This window comes from Leucopleurus acutus, assembly GCF_964270905.1.
Source record: "Leucopleurus acutus genome assembly, chromosome: 7".
In the NCBI taxonomy this organism is placed as follows: domain Eukaryota; kingdom Metazoa; phylum Chordata; class Mammalia; order Artiodactyla; family Delphinidae; genus Leucopleurus; species Leucopleurus acutus.
The window spans coordinates 105,324,895-105,343,572 of record NC_139150.1 but is presented as its reverse complement, the minus strand read 5'-3'; the positions used below and the strand labels follow the sequence as shown (position 1 = coordinate 105,343,572).

The 18,678-nt window shown below is 44.2% G+C and overlaps 1 protein-coding gene across 1 annotated transcript in view; it reads left to right on the top strand.

Moving 5' to 3' along the window:
- The window catches only part of NUGGC (nuclear GTPase, germinal center associated), a gene marked incomplete at both ends in the record, with an annotated part of 41,016 nt that overhangs the window by 10,948 nt on the left and 11,390 nt on the right, over positions 1–18,678 (top strand). Inside the window, 6 exons of the mRNA XM_082842365.1 lie at positions 3,147–3,322; positions 4,708–4,726; positions 5,007–5,096; positions 11,688–11,793; positions 13,482–13,615; positions 18,146–18,310. Coding sequence (XP_082698491.1) covers positions 3,147–3,322; positions 4,708–4,726; positions 5,007–5,096; positions 11,688–11,793; positions 13,482–13,615; positions 18,146–18,310 — 690 coding nt within the window. The remainder of the gene's footprint in view (positions 1–3,146; positions 3,323–4,707; positions 4,727–5,006; positions 5,097–11,687; positions 11,794–13,481; positions 13,616–18,145; positions 18,311–18,678) is intronic.

The following is an 18,678-nucleotide window of genomic DNA, read 5'->3' as shown; positions in this document are numbered from 1 at the left end:
ACTTCATTTGGGAGGTGGGTGAGGCTTCAGAGTGGAGTGGATACAGATGCTCAGCCTCCCCCAGGTAGAGGAGGCAGGTGGGAGTGGGACCCTGAGCGCCGTTTGCAGCATTTGCGGAGCCCAGAGGGCTGAGGGCGTGGGGGAAGGATGGAGAGAGGCGCAGAAGCCAAGCCTGGGAAAGGTGGGGTGGGCTTTAATACCATGCTTCCTGGGGAAGTTCGAAGGACAGGAGGGACTCGGGTGAGTGATAGAGAGAGAAAGGGCGTCTTAGAAGGAGCTCAGGAGTGCAGGGTGGGAGGGAACACGGGGCACAGGACCAGAGCCAGAAGAGACTGGGAAGGAGGGCCAGTGTCTGTGAGTCACGATCAGTGCAGTGACTGCCAAAAAACTCACTGCGGGCCCACTGCTCCTCTGTTATAGGTAGACTTTAAATTCAGCAGATTTGCGCTAAACGAATGACAGCGGGCCGGGGGAGCTTTGTGACTGTGGTTTCCGATAAAGACCAGGATGACAGCTGACAGATAATCAGCCTATGCCCTGATTTTACAGATAAGGAAATGGAGGCTCAGAGACGGGAAGTCATCTGCTCAAGACCACACATCTACTGAGTGGCAGAATTTGAACCAGAGAGCAGGTTCCTGCCTTTCCAGCTGAGGCTCTGTCTCTCACCCCCCAGGACATCCCCTAACAGTTCTTTAAAGGGGAGGCAGTCCCAGCATCCTTCACCCTTGGTGGTCTGCTCAGGCCTGGCCGGGAGAGCCTTTGTTTCTGCGGGGTTTCAGCTCTGGGAGTGGAATCGCCAACCTCCTCTAGTTCCAGGCCAGTCCCAGGGAACGACAGCCTGAGGAGGTGGCCGGCCTCTCTCACAGGATGGAGCCATGGCTGCTGCCAGTTCAGATACACTGGGCACCGTATCAAAGGCTGCTCAGAACAGAGGAGCTCTGAGGAGGTGGGGCTGAAGCGAAGTGATGGCTCCCGGCCTGCTCTGCTTGGTCGCCGCTCCCCTCCGTGCTTGTGGTTTTGTGATATCCTCTCATGAGAAGTTACTAAAGACACCCCTCCTTCCAGGGAGAACAGAACACGATGCCTCGCCCCCACCTCCCCAGCTGCCCAGCAGTACCTTCCCTACACTAAAACCATTAAGAGCTCAGACGTGCCTGTGCTGCCTGGGTCACCTGACCTCTTGGAGGCCCATTCTCATTGTGGGAAGGGAGGAGGGCGGCGATGGCAGGGGGCCATCCTACCCACTCCCAAATCCAGTGGCTCTTGTCTTATAGATCGGCTTTTTTCCGGTGTTTTCTGTGACTCTAACTTTACCAAATCCTGGCAGTCGGGAGCTTTGTGTAGGGCCTGAAATTTAACCAATGCAACCTTTATGATTGCATTTCTCTTCTCTTTTAATAAACATTTATTAAGCACCTGTAGTTTACCAGGACCAGGGGAATATAAAAGTGAAAGGGGCCCTGCCCTAGAGGAGGAGCTTCATCTTCCACAGCCTGATGGCATAATCTGAAGCATCCCTAAATTGGTTATAATTTGGGAAGTGGGAGGGAGCAATTGGTTTTATTTTCCTGCCCGAATGTGAGTCCATCCATGTAGGGGAGGAAGTTCAGGACCCATGGTTGTGTGGCCTTAAGCTGATCCTTTGCCTCTCGGGGCCTGTCATGTACCTTCTTTATAAAACAATGAAGTTTGTTTGACACTTGAGATGGATGCTTTCATAACAATGATCCGTGAAGCCAAGAGGTTCATGGGCAGAGGGTGTGGGACACAGAGCACGTGGGGACTCCCAACCCTCCACCCCCAATTCAACTATAGCAGTTCTATTTTAAAAAATCAAGTTTGGCAATTGGAATTCTTCCTAAGATTTCATTTGAAAAAGGCTCCACCATTAAAAACATGTTTGAAACCCCCTGCTCTAGATCAAGCTTTCTCAGCCTCAGCTCTTTTGACATTTTGGGTCCGGCGAATTCTTTGCTGTAGGGGCCCGACCTGGGCATTGCAAGATGTTTAGCAGCATCCGTGGCCTTTACCCACACTAGCGCCCCCTCAAGTCAAAACGGTTAAAAATGTCTCCAGACATTGCCAAGCGTCGTCTGGGGTATAGAATCTCCACTAGTTAAGAACCATTAGTATAAAGCAAATAATGATTTAATTAGCAACTCGCAAACTTGTCACAGCTTTTTGTACAAAGTGCTGTTCTGAGGAACCATAAACAAACTCAGTCCTGGTGATGGACCCGCTTTTCACTTATATGGCGAGATAAGATGAGTGAAACAATACAGTCAGAGAAATGTCACAAGGCAACACACTATTGCTTGTCACGTGAAAGTTGCATATTAGCTGAAGCAATACATATGTGATCGATGAGTAGGTTGCAATTTCAGGTGCATTGGCCTTTGCAACTTGAATCACGCGGTTTCTGGCTCCCTGCTGCCACCTGGTGGTAGTATGCTGAATATGCAGGGGCAGCCAGACATCAAAATGATGCCCTGTGGTGACAGCTTTGGGGTAGATCATGACCAGGACTAGCTCTGGAAGAACAATAATTTTCCCTAGAGGACAGCTGAGGTAAAGCAAGCCCGTGATGGACCTGGAACTGGAGGTCTGATTTCTTGAGTTCTATCAATGACTACTGCCACAAACATCTCTGAAGCCTCTACTATGGGCCAAGTACTGTGCTTGAGGTGATGTGGATTCCAAGCTGGAAGGTGCAGCCCCTTCCCATCCGGTACCTCACAGTCTGGGTGAAGAGGGGGAGAGGGGTATAGAGTGCCGACCGTGTACAATAGTTCTGCCTGAGAAGTACTGTGGCGGGTAAGTCCAGGTGCTGTGGGATGCAGAGGTGGAGGTGGCCAACCTAGCCTCAGGTGGCCCTTGGCAGTCTCAGATGGCAAATGGAGGTCAAGCAGAGGTCACGGCAAGGGCAAAGGCCCAAGAGATAGATGAACAATTTACATCCCAGGAAGTGTAAGAAGCTTGTATGGTTGGTGCCTAAAAGAATGTGGTGGGGAGGGATGAGAGGTGGGGCTGGAGAGAGAGTCGGGGCAGGGCATCGAGGACAGACATGGTACATTAAGGAAGCACATGCTCTACAACCGAGGCACCATTTATGCTCTTAAACATGCTGTGGTCATGTTTCACAGACCATTGATAAATGCTCAGTGATCTGGCTGATCAGTGACATTGAAAGAGTTTCTGGAGGGAGAGCCCATGAAGACCTTCTGAACGAGAGCATCAAAGCCTGCCAAAGGGGGTTCTGCAGGGACATGGCCCTGGTGGTCACCAAGACCGACAAGCTCCACTTGCCGGAATATCTAAGGTACGGTGCTGGGCTTACAGGGATGCGGGCTTTCCTCCATGGGTCCTGACTGCCGTAATTACGGTAACAACAGAGCTTTGACTCATGGGCATTTCGGACTCAGGGAAGTGACCACTGGGGCTAAAAGAGAAGTCTGGGTGATTTCCTGGGACATCAGGACTCTTGGGTAGGTTGTCTTGGGAATCTTCCAGAGCAGCTGCTTAACGCCCAACAGGCTGTGCTCTTACGCCACTCAGGTGTCTGAGATGCAAAGAGCAGCTCCTGGCATTTTACAGAGTGGTGGACCTGCCCGTCCCCCCAGATATGGGAAGTGTAGACGCCCCACAGCTAGTGGGCACTTCCTATAACACCGTCTGGCCCGGTACCGCTTTGAAGTGTCAAGATTCTGTTTCAGATTTGTCTCCTCCTGAGATTTTAAACCCATATGGAGTAAGGTTCTCAAAGGTTCAGAACTCGGCCCAAAGTAAAAGCATTCTTAGAGTCATATTCTAACAAAACATAATGAAGGGTAAGCATTTTAGACCTTAATAGATGTTAATATATGTTGATTTCCATGCACATGTCTGTTCCCCCTGTAACTAGGCGGACTGGAACTTATCTTCCATGCTGGGGCACTCTGAAAGTGAAAGGGGTTGTTATTAATCTTTACAGAGGATCACAGGTGTACACTGGTCTGTTCCAGGGACATGGGACATATGGTCATGGGCTCTACCCTTGCCAGTGTTTCCCTGCTCTAACAAAAGCTTCTCCACCTGTCCGCTCTGCCGTATCCCCCCCGACTTGAGTCTACTGTCTCCAGGAACTAACTTAGCAGAGAAAAATTCCTCAGTGAAGAAACAGACTAAGACTTTTCCCCCAACTTCTTGCTTTCACGGTCTAAGTTGGAATTTCAGCTCCATTATTTTTTTCCCTGCAATTCCATTCACCCCACTCCCTACCACAGGATAGTATCTCAAGTGCTCCCTTTCCAATGCCAGCTCTAAAACTGAACATAATACAGTTGAATTTATTAAATGTTTATTGAACACTGTGGTAGGGGCAGCAGATTCAGAGAGGCATCCTGCTTAGTCACTGAGGTCACTGTCTTAAAAGAGGATGAAAGGTTATATGAGAGGGACAAGTAAAGTACCATGGGACCTCGGAGAGTGAGGGCTGCGTTTTGACTGGGCCAGGTGGTGAGGTCACAGAAAATTCCACCGATAACCAAATATTGAGAAATTAAGATACTTTTTTCAAATGGACACTGGAGATGGGTCAGAGCATTTGGACTGAAGAAAGAGCTTAGGAAGAGGCATAAAGGCATGACAGTATATGCTGCCTTCAGGGAAAGTCAAGACTGCTGTGACACGTCATGAGATAAATAATTGTTACATTTCTCATTTCAGGGAAAGAAAAGTGGGAAGTGTAAGTATGGACTAGTTATTTTTTTTTCTTTCTTTTTTAAAGCTCAATTGAGATATAATTGATAGACAAAAAGTTACACACATTTAATGTAAACATCTTGATGAGTTTGGACTTGTTATTCTTAAATAATACTTTTTATGATTAGTATTATATGATTCGAACACATGCACATTTGTCTGGGCCAGAGGAAGAGCTGCCCGCAAGATGTGCATCTTATCCCTTTATCACTCTTGATAACCCTAGACTCTTTGCCATGCTTTTATTTCTTTTCACAATCCAGCAAGCTATTCAAAGTCAGCGAGAGGCTGTTTTAGAAAGAAATGAAATGATAAAGCTACAAAGGAATAAAGTTCTCAAGGAAAAACTAAAGGTAAGTTAACAGATTCTCCTATGCATTTTTCTGCTTTTCAACCACTCAGATTTTGAGAAACACCTATTTGGTCTTGCGCCGTAGCAAGGGCAGAGGCTTTGGAGTAGACAACTTAGTCCTGTTGATTAATTACTTTGTGACCTTAGGCAAATTACCGTACCTCTCTGAGCTTCCATTTTCTCATCTGTAAAATGGGGGAATAATAATATCTACTGCCTGTGATTGTTGGAAGGATTGAATGAGCATATGGTCTACTGAGAACTGTGTGCAGATAAAATCAGGGGTCACAGTGCAGGTTGAAGTGTGCTTGGCCAGAGGGATGCGGGATGCGGCAGGGCTGCGGACACACAGAGGAAGGATGCCCCAGTCACGCGGGCCGTTGGGGGGGGCGACGTGGAGGAGAAGTTCAGGGAAAACTTCTCAGCCTCTTCAGCAGAATTTTAAAGAACCAATAGTCTTGAGTGAGGTGAAGAAGTCGGAGAAAATGTGTTTGATACAGAAGGAAGAACATGGTTGAAGAAAACTGCCACGCTTGGTGAATTACAGGCAAGTAGTTTGGAATAGCTCAGCAAGGGGCATATGCAGGAGTGTTGGGAGAAAAGCCCTGAGCTCTATTTTTCAAGCTTGACTAATTGTTCTGTGGGAATCTTGCTGTTTCTTAAATTATTTTTATTATGCTGTCACTAAAATAGGTACAAACATAAAACTTCTTCCTGTAATAGTCTTATGCAGCTATAAAACTGAAACCAACTTGAAGATAAAATATAAACAAAACAACTTAAATGTTATATCACAGTTAGTATAATGTGATAGAAGGGATGGTTTTGCTGAAACTAAACCTTCAGTGTTGGATTTAACAGTAAAAACACATGGCCTTAGGTCCAGTTCTATGTTTCATTGCTTTCTGTATTTTGACTTCCATTATACTGATGCAGAAAATGTCTGGCGTACAATGTGGAACTGGAAATTTCAGGGCTTTTGTTTCTAATTCAGAATAATCAGACCTCATACTCAAGCCAAAGTCTTCTACCGAGCAATTCTTGAATGTTGATTTTAATGAGGCAATAACTCAGTAAAGCTGTTCTTATTCTCTTTAATTGTTCTTCTTGGCATTAAAGAAATATGCATTTTATGAGGACCTAATTATATTGTTTCTGGAAGCAGAAACATAAAATACCTCAATACACAATTTACAATTATATTTATTGCTAAAAAATGTGGCAAATTGGTATGTACAGGATAGGGTCTGGGCAACAGTACATCAGCTTGCAGGGTGACTGTGGTTTTGATTCTTATGGCACAAGTTCTTTTAGGTCTGCACACCTACACCTCTGATGGCTAGGTAACGCCTTCATTCTCCAACCGCTTCTTTTCAGTTTGAATTATTGTGAGACCTTTTTTTGTACTGCAGACCTTCATTTGGAGCAAATTTAATTTCGATCATAGAAAATATGAGTCAGAAGTTGATTATAGGGTAGCCACTCATAGAGATGTCTCTATTTTTTTAATTATAAAAAAGAAAATTAAGAAAAATATTGTAAGAAAAATTTCAGGCTCCTGGGACTACACTTATTGATTTCAATTTGGAAACATTATGCATCTTAGAAAGGTGATTTTCTCGGGAATATGGAGAATGGATGGTGGGGAGAGGGGCTGGTGAAGATTGGATGTAGAAAGACCAGCTGGGAGGCTTTTTCTGTAATCTAGTTGGTGTTAAAAAAAAAAAAAAGAAGTGATAGGGCTTCCCTGGTGGTGCAGTGGTTAAGAATCCATCTGCCAATGCAGAGAACATGGGTCTGAGCCCTCCGGGAAGATCCCACATGCTGCGGAGCAACTAAGCCCGTGCGCTACAGCTACTGAGCCTGTGCTCTAGAGCCTGTGAGCCACAACTACTGAGCCTGTGTGCCACAACTACTGAAGCCCACATGCCTAGAGCCCGTGCTCCACAATAAGAGAAGCCACCACGATGAGAAGCCCACACACCGCAACGAAGAGTAGCCCCCGCTCACCGCAACTAGAGAAAGCCGGCGCACAGCAACAAAGACCCAATGTAGCCCCCCCCCCCAAAAAAAGTGATAAGAGCCTGAACTAGGCAGTAACCATAGAAATAGAGTAGAGGAGATGCATTCAAGAACTAATAGGGGGTTCAGATCCATAGGTCTGGACGACTAACTGTATGTGGCAGGTAAAAGAAAGCTGGGTTTTGATGTTCTCAGGCATTTTTTTTTTTCAGGCATGTCTTTTGAGCTGATTATTATACAGCATTTTGCCTTTGCTTTAGCAAATCTGTAAAGAAAACCTATGCTACTGCTCCAGTGCCTCTCTCCTTCACTCGCACATGACTACCGCACTCATACTTCTGACACCAGATGTGTAGGAGTTTTCTTCACACTAAGCAATTCTCTCTGACACCAGCTGGGCACCTTACAATTTAACTCAGTTTGACATGGTCTACCTGGAGATAGTGTCAGATCCCACAGGTTAAGGGTTTAGTCCCACAAGACTGCCTCCCACTTCAGATATGAATCGCAAGAAGTAGGTCCCCAGGTTACCCACAACTGCCTGACTTGGCTACAAATTGGTTCCCATGACCTCCTCTCCCTTGCATTGGGTTATTTGCTAGAACAGCTCACAGAACTCACAGTGAAACACTCACATTTACCAGTTTACTATATAATAAAGGATATGATAAGAGATGAACAGCCAGATGAAGAGATACATAGGGCGAGGTCTGGGAGGGTCCCCAGCACAGGAGCCTCTGTCCCCATGGAACTGGGGTGCATCGCTCTCCAAGTATGTGGATGTGCTCACAACCTGGACGCTCTCCGAGCCCCACACTACTGGGATTTTAGGGAGCTTCATCAGATAGACATGATCAATTATTAACTCCATTTCCAGCTCCTCTCCCCTCTCTGGAGAATGGGGGTGGGGGGTAGAAATTCCAAGGGATTTGGGAGCTCTGTGCTGGGAACTGGGGCCAAAGACTCAATGTTAGAATGAAACCCCCTATTTATAAGGGGTTTAGGAGCCCTGTGTTGGGAACTCAGAGCAGAGACCTGTAGACAGATAGATAGAGAGATAGATAGATAGATAGAGATAGAGCTTATTATTTCATAATACCTTATTAGTTTACTCAGTTTGAGGATTATAATGAACTCATGGCTTTTCACAGAATTACTGTGTTCTTTTTTATGTTCAAGTTCACATCTTGGCCAAAGGGAGCCTTTAATTTAAGCTGGTTCCTTTTAGCATTACCCAGACATTAAAAAAATATATCTTTCCTCTCTGGTAACAAGAACATATTCAGGCCCATTTTCTTTTTCCCTGCCCCAAGGCATGGAACTATTACTATTGAAGAAACTTGGGTTTCTTTTAGCAGAGAATAATATTAAAAATAAAAGTTGGGGTGCAAGGGGTACATATCAAATAATTCATACAAGTAAAAGAAGTGGACAGGGTGATGTCACTGCAAAGTCATTTTAATGACAAAGCTAGAAAACAGATTTTTTTAAAAATGGGGTTGCAACTAGTTCAAAAAGATACATGCACCCCAATGTTCATAGCAGCGTTATTTACAATTGCTGAGACTTAGAAACAACCTAAGTCTCCATCAACAGATGAATGGATAAAGAAGTTGCAGTGTATATATGTGTGTGTGTATATATATATATGTAGATAAATAGATAGATAGAGATATATACACACACATACATACATACAATGGAATACTACTCAGCCATAAAAAAGAATGAGATTTTGCCATTTGCAGCAACATGGATGGACTTGGGGGGCATTATGCTAAGTGAAATAAGTCAGAGAAAGATAAATACTGTATGATAATGGCTTATATATGGAATCTGAAAAATACAACAAACTATTGAATATAACACAAAAGATGCAGACTCACAGATATAGAGAACAAACTAGAGGTTACCAGTGGGGGGGCAATATAGGGGTGGAAGAGTGAGAGGTAGAAACTATTGGGTGTAAGATAGGCTCAACATGGGGAATATAGCCAATACTCTGTAATAACTGTAAATGAAAAGTAACCTTTAAAAATTGTATAAAATTTTTTTTAAAATGGGGTTACAAATTATATTCCTGATTTCAATCTAACTCCAACTTTACTATATGCTTTTTTTTTTTTTTTTTTGCGGTACGCGGGCCTCTCACTGTTGTGGCCTCTCCCGTTGCGGAGCACAGGCTCCGGACGCGCAGGCTCAGCGGCCATGGCCCACGGGCCTAGCCGCTCCGCGGCATGTGGGATCTTCCCGGACCGGGGCACAAACCCGTGTCCCCTGCATCGGCAGGCGGACTCTCAACCACTGCGCCACCAGGGAAGCCCTACTATATGCTTTTTGATTCTGCTTCCATCTTGTGTCACTTCTATTTTGAGCTTCCAGGTTTTCTCCTTTCTTATATACAATATCTTCTTACAAACGTAATATATTATGCTATATATAGTTATTAAAAACCATGTGTGTAAATGATAACAGGGGCTCATCTTTCTATAGGATAATCTGATGAGCATCTACTTAGCTCTTGGATCCTACCCTCCAACTGTAACTGTTTCTACTTCTCTTTAACAATAATACAGAACCTGCTACTGTAGCCATCCCGCTGACACTATAAAAATATTTCTTTGGATTACAATAACAAGAAGTGTAAACGAATCTTCAATAATTTTTAGAAAAGATATACAAAATTTAGAGCAAAATTTTAAATAATGCAAACACCTGGGTAAAGCTAGGAATACTCCTTTCAACTATTTTAAAACTCTACTAACATTTAATTGCACATTAGTTTTATCTCCCAGTAGAAAGTGGGGTCAACTTTCCCTAAACATTTTCCTAGAGTCAAAACTCTATCAAGCAGGGAAAACATAATAATCTTGGCAGCTCCTTTATATAACTTTAGTCCTGACTAGAGTGTGGGGCTTCTAGCAATCTCTATTCCAGCCTTGACTAGATGGGCTCACAACTTGCCAGAGATGCAGCTTCTTGCCTCTCCCAGTGGACCACTCACTCAGCTTTTTTTATATCTTTGCATCAGAAGAAGGTTGACAACTCCCTACTGTGCTCTACCGCCCCCATATACCCATGCATACACATGCATACTCTTTATGGCTTTTCTCTTTTAAGTGAGAAGAATGAAGGATTATGAAACATCATTTATGTGTCATTCTAGTATGACTTCTCTGTGGTGATGTTTTTCTAATCATAAAAAATTTCTCATATGATTCTTAATTCCTTGACATTTAAAACCATCATTTGCTTAAACATTACTCTGCATTTAAATGTGTAGGATGACTAACCACCCAGTTAAGAAACTTGCACTTTTATAGGACCTTTGCCCAGTGTTGTGTTGTGCTGATAAATTGATACATGTTTTAACAGTCAGCTCTCTGTTTAAAAAACAAAAAAGGCCCAATGTGTACCATTTGCCGATTCCTGTGGTGTAAATGTTCCCTTGCCAGTTTCAAGCTACCGATGTGCTGGTGCTGAGGGGGGAGCTGGGAGGAGCTGGTCCAAGCTGGCTCCTGCCCATCGCTGCCTTTGTCAGGGCTGTGCTTCTTTTTCCAAAATGGATCCTGGTACTTTCCCCCCTCTGAACATTTAAATATACCTTTTTAAAAAATTGAGGTATAGTTAATTTATGATGTGTTAGTTTCAAGTGTACAGCAAAGTGATTCAGTTATAATATCTATGTCTATCTATCTATCTATCTAATCTTTTTCAGATTCTTTTCCTTTATAGGTTATTACAAGATATTGACTATAGTTCCCTGTGCTATACAGTAGGTCCTTGTTGTTTACCTATTTTGTATATAGCAATGTGTATATGTTAGTCTCAAACTCCTAATTTATCTCCCCCCCAACTATCCCCTTTGGTAACCGTAAGTCTGTATTCTATGTCTGTGAGTCTATTTCTGTTTTGTAAATAAGTTCATTTGTATCATTTTTTTTAAGATTTCACAAATAAATGATATCATACGGTATTTGTTTTTCTCTGCCTGACTTATTTCACGTAGCATAATGCCCTTCAAGTCCATCCATGTTGCTGCAAATGGCATTATTTCATTTTTTTTTATGGCTGAGTAGTATTCCATTGTATATATACCACATCTTCTTTAACCATTCATCTGTCGATGGACATTTAGGTTGCTTCCATGTCTTGGCTATTGTAAATAGTGCTGCTATGAACATAGGGGTGCATGTATCTTTTGGAATTACAGTTTTCTCCAGATATATGCCCAGGAGTGGGATTGCTGGATCCTATGGTAACTCTATCTTTAGTTTTTTAAGGTTAAATACACTTTTGAACTATTTTCTTTATACATTTCCTTCTAGAATTGCTATTTTTTTTTTAACTCCCAAGAGAATCTCTCCAACAGTGTCCTCACAACCTCCGATCTTGTAAGGCGGACAGATGGGAACATTTGACACTGGGACTACTGCTTGTTCCTTACAGGGCTTGTGCAGAACTGAAAACGAATGAGCTAAAGTTTGCTGAAGGTTCTTGTGGAGCATGTGCGTGGTTGCCTTTGCGGCGGTTGAGTTATTCTGTTCTCTGTGTGCCTCTCTCACTTCAGAGGAAACTGCCAGCTGACTCCAGGGTTCTGGAAGACTCAGAGCTGGTGTACACGGTCAGCGCCCAGGAGTACTGGCAGCAGGCTCTCCTCACCGAGGAGGAAACTGGTAATTTATACATATATATTTTTTCATCTCAATCACTCCAATTCTCAGGATTAAGCTTGGCACTCTGAATTTCCCGTTCTAGAACTTTCTGTGCCGCACTTCTAGTTTGCCACAGTTTCTATACCTATGAGCAGCTATATGCGTGTTTGTCTCTGCATTGTTGTGGTGCCTGAGACCACAATTCCTTTCTCCTCCAAATCTTACGATGAGTTGTCATTTCCTTAGTGTTTGCCTTGAGAGTCCTTGCTCACCCAGGGACAGGTAGAAAAAGCATCCATGGCGTGCTTTTTCTTTGAGGGTGGGGTGGGGTTAGAGAACATGGCTGCTTTCTTCAGAGAACTTGAAATGTACATGAAGAGCTAATATAGTAAGTCCCCTACATACGAATGAGTTCCATTCCGAGAGCGCGTTCGTAAGTCCAGTTTGTTCGTAAGTCCCGTAGAATTAGCCTAGGCACCCAACTAACACAATCGGCTATATAGTACTATATTGTAATAGGTTTATAATACTTTTCACACAAATAATACATAAAAAACAAACACAAAAAGTAAAGAAAACATTTTTAATCTTACAGTGCAGTACCTTGGAAAGTACAGTAGTACAGAACAACAGCTGGCATCCAGGGGCTGGCATGGAGTGAACAGGCAAGAAGAGTTACTGACTGGAGGAGGGAGAGGAGGTGGGAGATGGTAGAGCTGAAGGATGGTCAGCGATAGGAGAGGGAGGGCAGGCTGCAGTGTCACTCACGCCTGATGTGGATGGCGCAGGTTCTGGTTCCTTGCTGGAACCAGATGCACGTTTGCATCTTTGAAAGTTTGCAGCGTGAAAGTTCGTAAGTAGGAGACTTACTATACTAAGCCATGTGCAAAAATCAAAGTAAAAATGAGGCTAGTTCTATGGTGCTCTGAGTACAGCAGAAATTCAGAGAACCCAGGACCTGTGTGACTGGATTACTGAAGGAAGCTGTGTGAGGAGGCAGGATCCGAGCTTGACCTTGAAAATGGTTTAAAATGGGCCGATATGTCGCTAGACATGGATGAGCGTCAAAGGCGATTAAGGAGCAGAAGATGTGAAAAGTTGCCAGAAATGGGGAACTGCTTGAACAAGGATATCAAAGAAATAATCAGCACGGCACAGGCAAGGAATAATATAGAAACATTTCCACCTACAGGGATAATGGGGGGAAAGGAGCTTGACATCTATTATCTTCCGACTAACAGAGGATTCGGACTAAGATACGTGTCTAATCTGGAATTGCACTTGTGAGAGGTCCTACCCTTTCTACAGCAAGCATGCGCTATTTTGATGTTAATGGTTATTTGATATAGATAGAAAAGTCTAGCGGGACCAAATGGCTGAGGTTCTAGAGATGTGAGCCCCGGGTTCTATATACTATCCAGGTAACTATCGTCCAGAGGGAAGTGCCCGTTTTCTTACCCAGCCTGAACTTTTCCACAGAGTTTGTTCACCACTGAATAAAATTAGCATGCACCACTGCTGATCTACCATCCATAACTGCTGATCCTAGACTGGGGAAAACAGATAGGTTGGTTTAGTGAGCAACCCACCCGCATAGGACCTCAGCAGAAGTTAATTCAGACTGCCAGCATGATCTGTTAATGTTTAAGAATTCTATTTCCCACCAGCTCTGGCCTTTTCAAATTGTTTGTGCTGCCTGTGAATTCCAGAAATCCCCAAGTTAAGAGAATATATCAGGAGAAGGCTCTTGGATAAGAAGAGGAGGATGGTGACCAAGTATGTCACCGAAGCTTTTGGCCTGTTTCTCCTCACGGACAGTTTCAGCTGCACGGACAACCTGCCGGTAGGAAGACCCCTGGACTGTGTGTCCTCTGCCTCCTGACCTGGGCAGAGTGCTCCCTCTTACCAAGTTAGAAAATTAACTCACCGTAATCTTTCTTTTCTCATCAGAGGAAGACCCTAAGCTTACAGAATCTAAAGAGAGCAGAAAGAGAATTCGAGGGTTAACATTGTAACCTTTGAGCAAAAAAAAAAAAAAAAAAAAAAAGAGAAAAGAAATAATGTTTTACCTAGGACAGATGGGCTGAGAGGAGAAGGTAAAAATAGTCACTTTTGCCTCTCCTGAGACTTGAATCGGGTAGAATGTGTTTAATGGCAGGAGGGATTTGTCTACTTCTACTGGAATATGTCAGTTCTTGGTTATCCTAAAGAGGCATGTGTGCACATACAGTCCAAAAAACTTTCTTCTGCCTGTGGACTTCCTGCATGGCCTGGTGCTGTCAGAATCTCAAACTCAGAGCAGCATGGTTATATAATGTGAGGGGAAGGAAAAGAGGAGGGCCTTTCAGCAGAGAGATATTATCTTCATGGTCTAGAATGCAGGTCTTCTGAATAACCAGTTAAAAATGACTTTTTTCATAGTAGTGGACAAAGTTATCTTTTTGATGGATGAATTTTTTTTTAACCCTAAGATAAGAGGGATAAGCTGCTAAATTCGAGGTTTGGGAGAAAACTTTGTTGCTGGAATCAATCACCAACTGCATTGTTTCCTTGTGAGGGAATGAAAATACAAACAGACAAGCACATATAAAGACAGAAATCTGACCCACAACCTGGGGTGCCTGGGAAACCAACCCCCCATCTACAATGAACAGCTCAGGAAGCCAGCCTGCTCTAACACCTGCAGGAAGTTAGACTGCTATCTCTAGTAACAATCTAAGAAGCTAAACAATAACTTCTGAAACAATCAGCCCCAAATGGCCAGACCTTTGTTAACGAAGTCTTCCCTTATCCTTTTTTTTTTTTTAACTGTCATCCATATTTTATGGCAAAGAGATTGCCATTTCTCTTAGGTGTTTTAACATACGCGCAATGGCTGCTTACAAAACGGAAAAGAAAATTTAAACAACCTGAAACACACAAAAACAACCCATCAGATTCAGATGACAGAAGTATGGCTGGAAGGTTACATCTCCCGTCCAAACTAAACCCTTTAGCAACGATGGCATTGCCTTTAATTCTGCAAATGACAGTCTCCCGGCAGGCTGCATTATTCTGATCCCGCACATCCTCGGTATAATTGGCTGCCCATGAAACTCTCATCACAGACCGCCTTGTTAGCTCATGGGCTTCCCTAACCCTTATCCCTGCTTCCAACTGAGGACCAACCAAGAAAAGATAAATACGCATCCTCACGAATCACATAAGATCCCTGCTTCGAGGTCTCCACCTACGGCTGCCCCACGCCAGGGGCCTCTGATCAGGGCACCAGCAGCCTTCCCATCCCTCTGCTTGCCTTTGAGTGTCTGCCAAACGCAAGTGATGGCCACAGACTCTCTTGTTATAGCAAGCTCTAAATTAATAGCCTTTGTGGGTTCTCATTTGGTTGGTATTTCTTTATTTCCACACTTGCTGTCAGCTATCAGGTTTGCACAGCCAAGCTGTCTGACTTCTTGTTATGCAGAATAGGGAAAGGGGAGAGAAATGTACGGGTAGGGCTGGTCCTGAGAATGTGGGACAGTGAACCTGGGAGGGCCCTGTGGAGTGATGAGCAGAGGCAGCTGGTGCGGACCTGACTTCAGTGTGAAAAGTAAGCAATGTCAACTCTTTTACTTTTAATTAATTAATTAATTTATTTATTTTTGGCTGTGTTGGGTCTTCGTTGCTGCGCGTGGGTTTTCTCTAGTTGCGGCGAGCACGGGCTTCTCATTGCGGTGGCTTCTCTTGTTGTGGAGCACGGGCTCTAGGCACACAGGCTTCAGTAGTTGCGGCGTGTGGGCTTCAGTAGTTGTGGCTCGAGGGCTCTAGAGCGCAAGCTCAGTAGTTGTGACGCACGGGCTTAGTTGCTCCGCGGCATGTGGGATCTTCCTGGACCAGGGCTCGAACCCGTGTCCCCTGCATCGGCAGGTGGATTCCCAACCACTGTACTACCAGGGAAATCCCAGCAATGTCAACTCTTGATGGTCCACGCAGTGTCAGTCAAATGTCCACATTTTAGAAATTAAAAGTGCCATATAGAGTAAGATTCACCATCTTTTTCATCGTATCTCTTATTCCTTGTTTGGGTCTAGTTCTGTGTAAGAAAAAAGAAACCCTCCTTGAATCTGAGATTTTCCAATTTGACTTTTGTCCTCTGAAATACTAGTGAACGTTTTGACATTCTAACTTCCCCCCAAAATTCTTCGGGGGTGAAAGTTGCCTCTCTGCTCAGCAAAAGATGGTTTTTGGAAGTGCTGATGGAAAACGAATCGGATGTGGTGCTGTGTGTTGTTGGTTTATTTTATAAACACCAGGACAAAGCATTTTGCAATCGAAGTTGGAGCGTGCTGTGGAGGTGCAACCCGTGTAGGGGCTCAGTCCCTCCTTGTAGCCAGACTGCAGGTTACAGAAGACACAGAGGAGGGGGCTGGCTGGTACTTCTGTGATAGCCTTTTAGAAGGAGTTGCCAGCAGGCTTACTCAACATTCTTTGGCCTCAGTTATTGGTCTCAGTCTTAGTTCTCTGATGGAAAGCTGGAAGGCAAGAGTTTGTCAGTTCCTTTGCATTCTGGGAAAAAAAAATCAAATCTAAAAATAAATGTGACAGATCATTTTTTAAGATTGTGACTCAAACCAAAAACTTTAGAGTTTGGATAGTTAGTGATTTTAAATGAACAGGGATCTAGTCTTTATTTTGAAGAATCAATGGGAAGTTGATTATGACGATCTCAATGTTGAATGAGTCCTGCATTTATTCATAGTAGATGCCAGCCTTTCCCTTTCTCACTGCTCTTTTATTTCCAGCCCCTTCCCTTCTTATCATTCTTTTGCTTCTTCAACAAGGATTCTTTGAGAGTGAGCCTTTGTGAGAATCTTGCCCGTGGAGTTTCTTCTCATGACTCTTTTCTTCTTTCATTTTGATCACTAGTGACACGAAAAACTCCAAAGAATCTAGAGGGAACTCTGGGGGAGAAAGTATGGCTTATAGAATTCTAACTAGTGAAAACTCTGAAACTCCCCAGGGCTTGCCTGAAGCAGAATAGTTTCCATTAACTTCTAAAACTCCTGTATTCTGAGACTCAGGGTATAGGAGTTTGAGGCTGTTTTCAGGACCATTCAGCCCCATTCACTTACTTCACAGACGATGCCCTTGCGATCCAGAGATGCTAAGTCATCTCTGTAAGGTCACACCTCAATTCAAGAGCTATTTCTGCCATCAAATTTGGAATACACTTTAAAAGCCTACGTTATCCAGCCATTTCTCCACGCCACTCATTCACCCCAGAAATGTTTATGGACCGTGCTCTCCGTGCCCTGCCTTGGAATAAACAAACATGAATAACAGAGTCTGTCTCTCCAGCAAGGTCCTGGCCCAGGTCAGGAGACACATGGCCTGAGAGAGACATAGCACAGCAGGGGTGTCCTAAATGCAACGGGAGCCCAGGAAAGAGCGCCCCAACTCTGCCCGGGGAGTCAGGGAGCGCATCACATGGGAAGTGACTTTTGAGCTTTGGGAGTATGAGAACATGGGAAGAGCACATGCAAAGGACCAAAAGGATGACACGTTTGGGGAATGGTAGAAAGTTCGGAGGCAGCTACGTGGGAGGACCTTTTGGGCAAACAGAGAGCTGGTGGTGCTGGAGAAATTGATTGAGTTCTGGTCACGAAGGACCTTAAGTGATGAGCTAAGGAGTGTGGTTTCTTTCCACTGCAGTCAGGCACTGTGTGGTCCCCAGGGTTCTCATACAGGGGACAGACACTACAGAGTTCCCAGTTTGGAACCTAGAACCACCCCTGGCGGTCACTCCCTTGTATTACTTGAATAGATATTTTCTTCCCTGACAAGACTATTCTCCTTTGAAGCAGGAACCAAGTCCTTATTTCTGTGGTCCTGTAGCTTTGCTGTTTATTTAAAGCAGGATCCAGAAGATCAGTATTACCTGGGGCTCGCTAGCATTGTAGAATCCCAGGCCCTTGGGTTTGAACCAACTCTTCTGATGGTTTCTATGCACGTTAAAGTTTGAGAAACCCTCTCCTCCAAAACTGCTTTGTGCACGAAGTTCATTAAATATTCGTTGAATCAGATGCCATTGGAAAAATCTCTTTTAATGACAACTGGATTTTTAAAAAATATTTACTCTTTCAAGTAGCCTAATGGGTGAAACCCCAGGAAAAGTTGCAGGAGGATATATTTGTTCGATTCTCCAATCCCACAAAGCGTAAGGAGGTCTGTGCCCTGAAGGGTGCCTTACGGGGCTGACAGGGAGGAGTCCACCGTGGGTGATCTGCTCAAGCTAAATCTTGTGTTGGTGACACACTTAAAGAAAGCAGAGTTGGAGGAGATGGTGCCTTTAGGGAGGGGGTGGCCTCACGTTCCCGATGGCCCTTGTCCCTAGAACGAATACTTGCACGTGAGTGGCCTACGGAGATTTGTGGAAGAGAAGATACAGCTGCTGGAGAAGGCCATCGACCAGTGCTTTGCCCACATAGTGCAGCCTCTGCAAGAAGGGGTCCGAAATGCCAGGAGTTCCTACCGACAGATCCTCGGGGCATGCCTGGTGGTGAGTGACCCTCTAAAAAGAAAAGCCGTGATGTTCGGTGAGGCCCGCCTGATTCTCCACCTTTTTTCACTATGCCATTGCTTTTGAAAGAAATAAAGAGCTAGAAGAAATTAGGAGAGAGTGAAAATTGCACACAGGAAAGCATATTGAGGGAATTGTTTGTGCACTGTGAGGACGCAGGGAAGGGTACATGTGCAGCCGAAAGAACTGGAATTGAGGATCCGAGGGTCTTGTTTGGAATGCCAGCCCCACCAAATATCCTCTCTGTAGGCCTGGGCAAGGCCCTAAACCCACTTAAGCCTGTTGGGACTTTTCTTCTGTAACATGGGGATGGTAAACACTTGCCCAATCTATTTCACAGGGCTGAT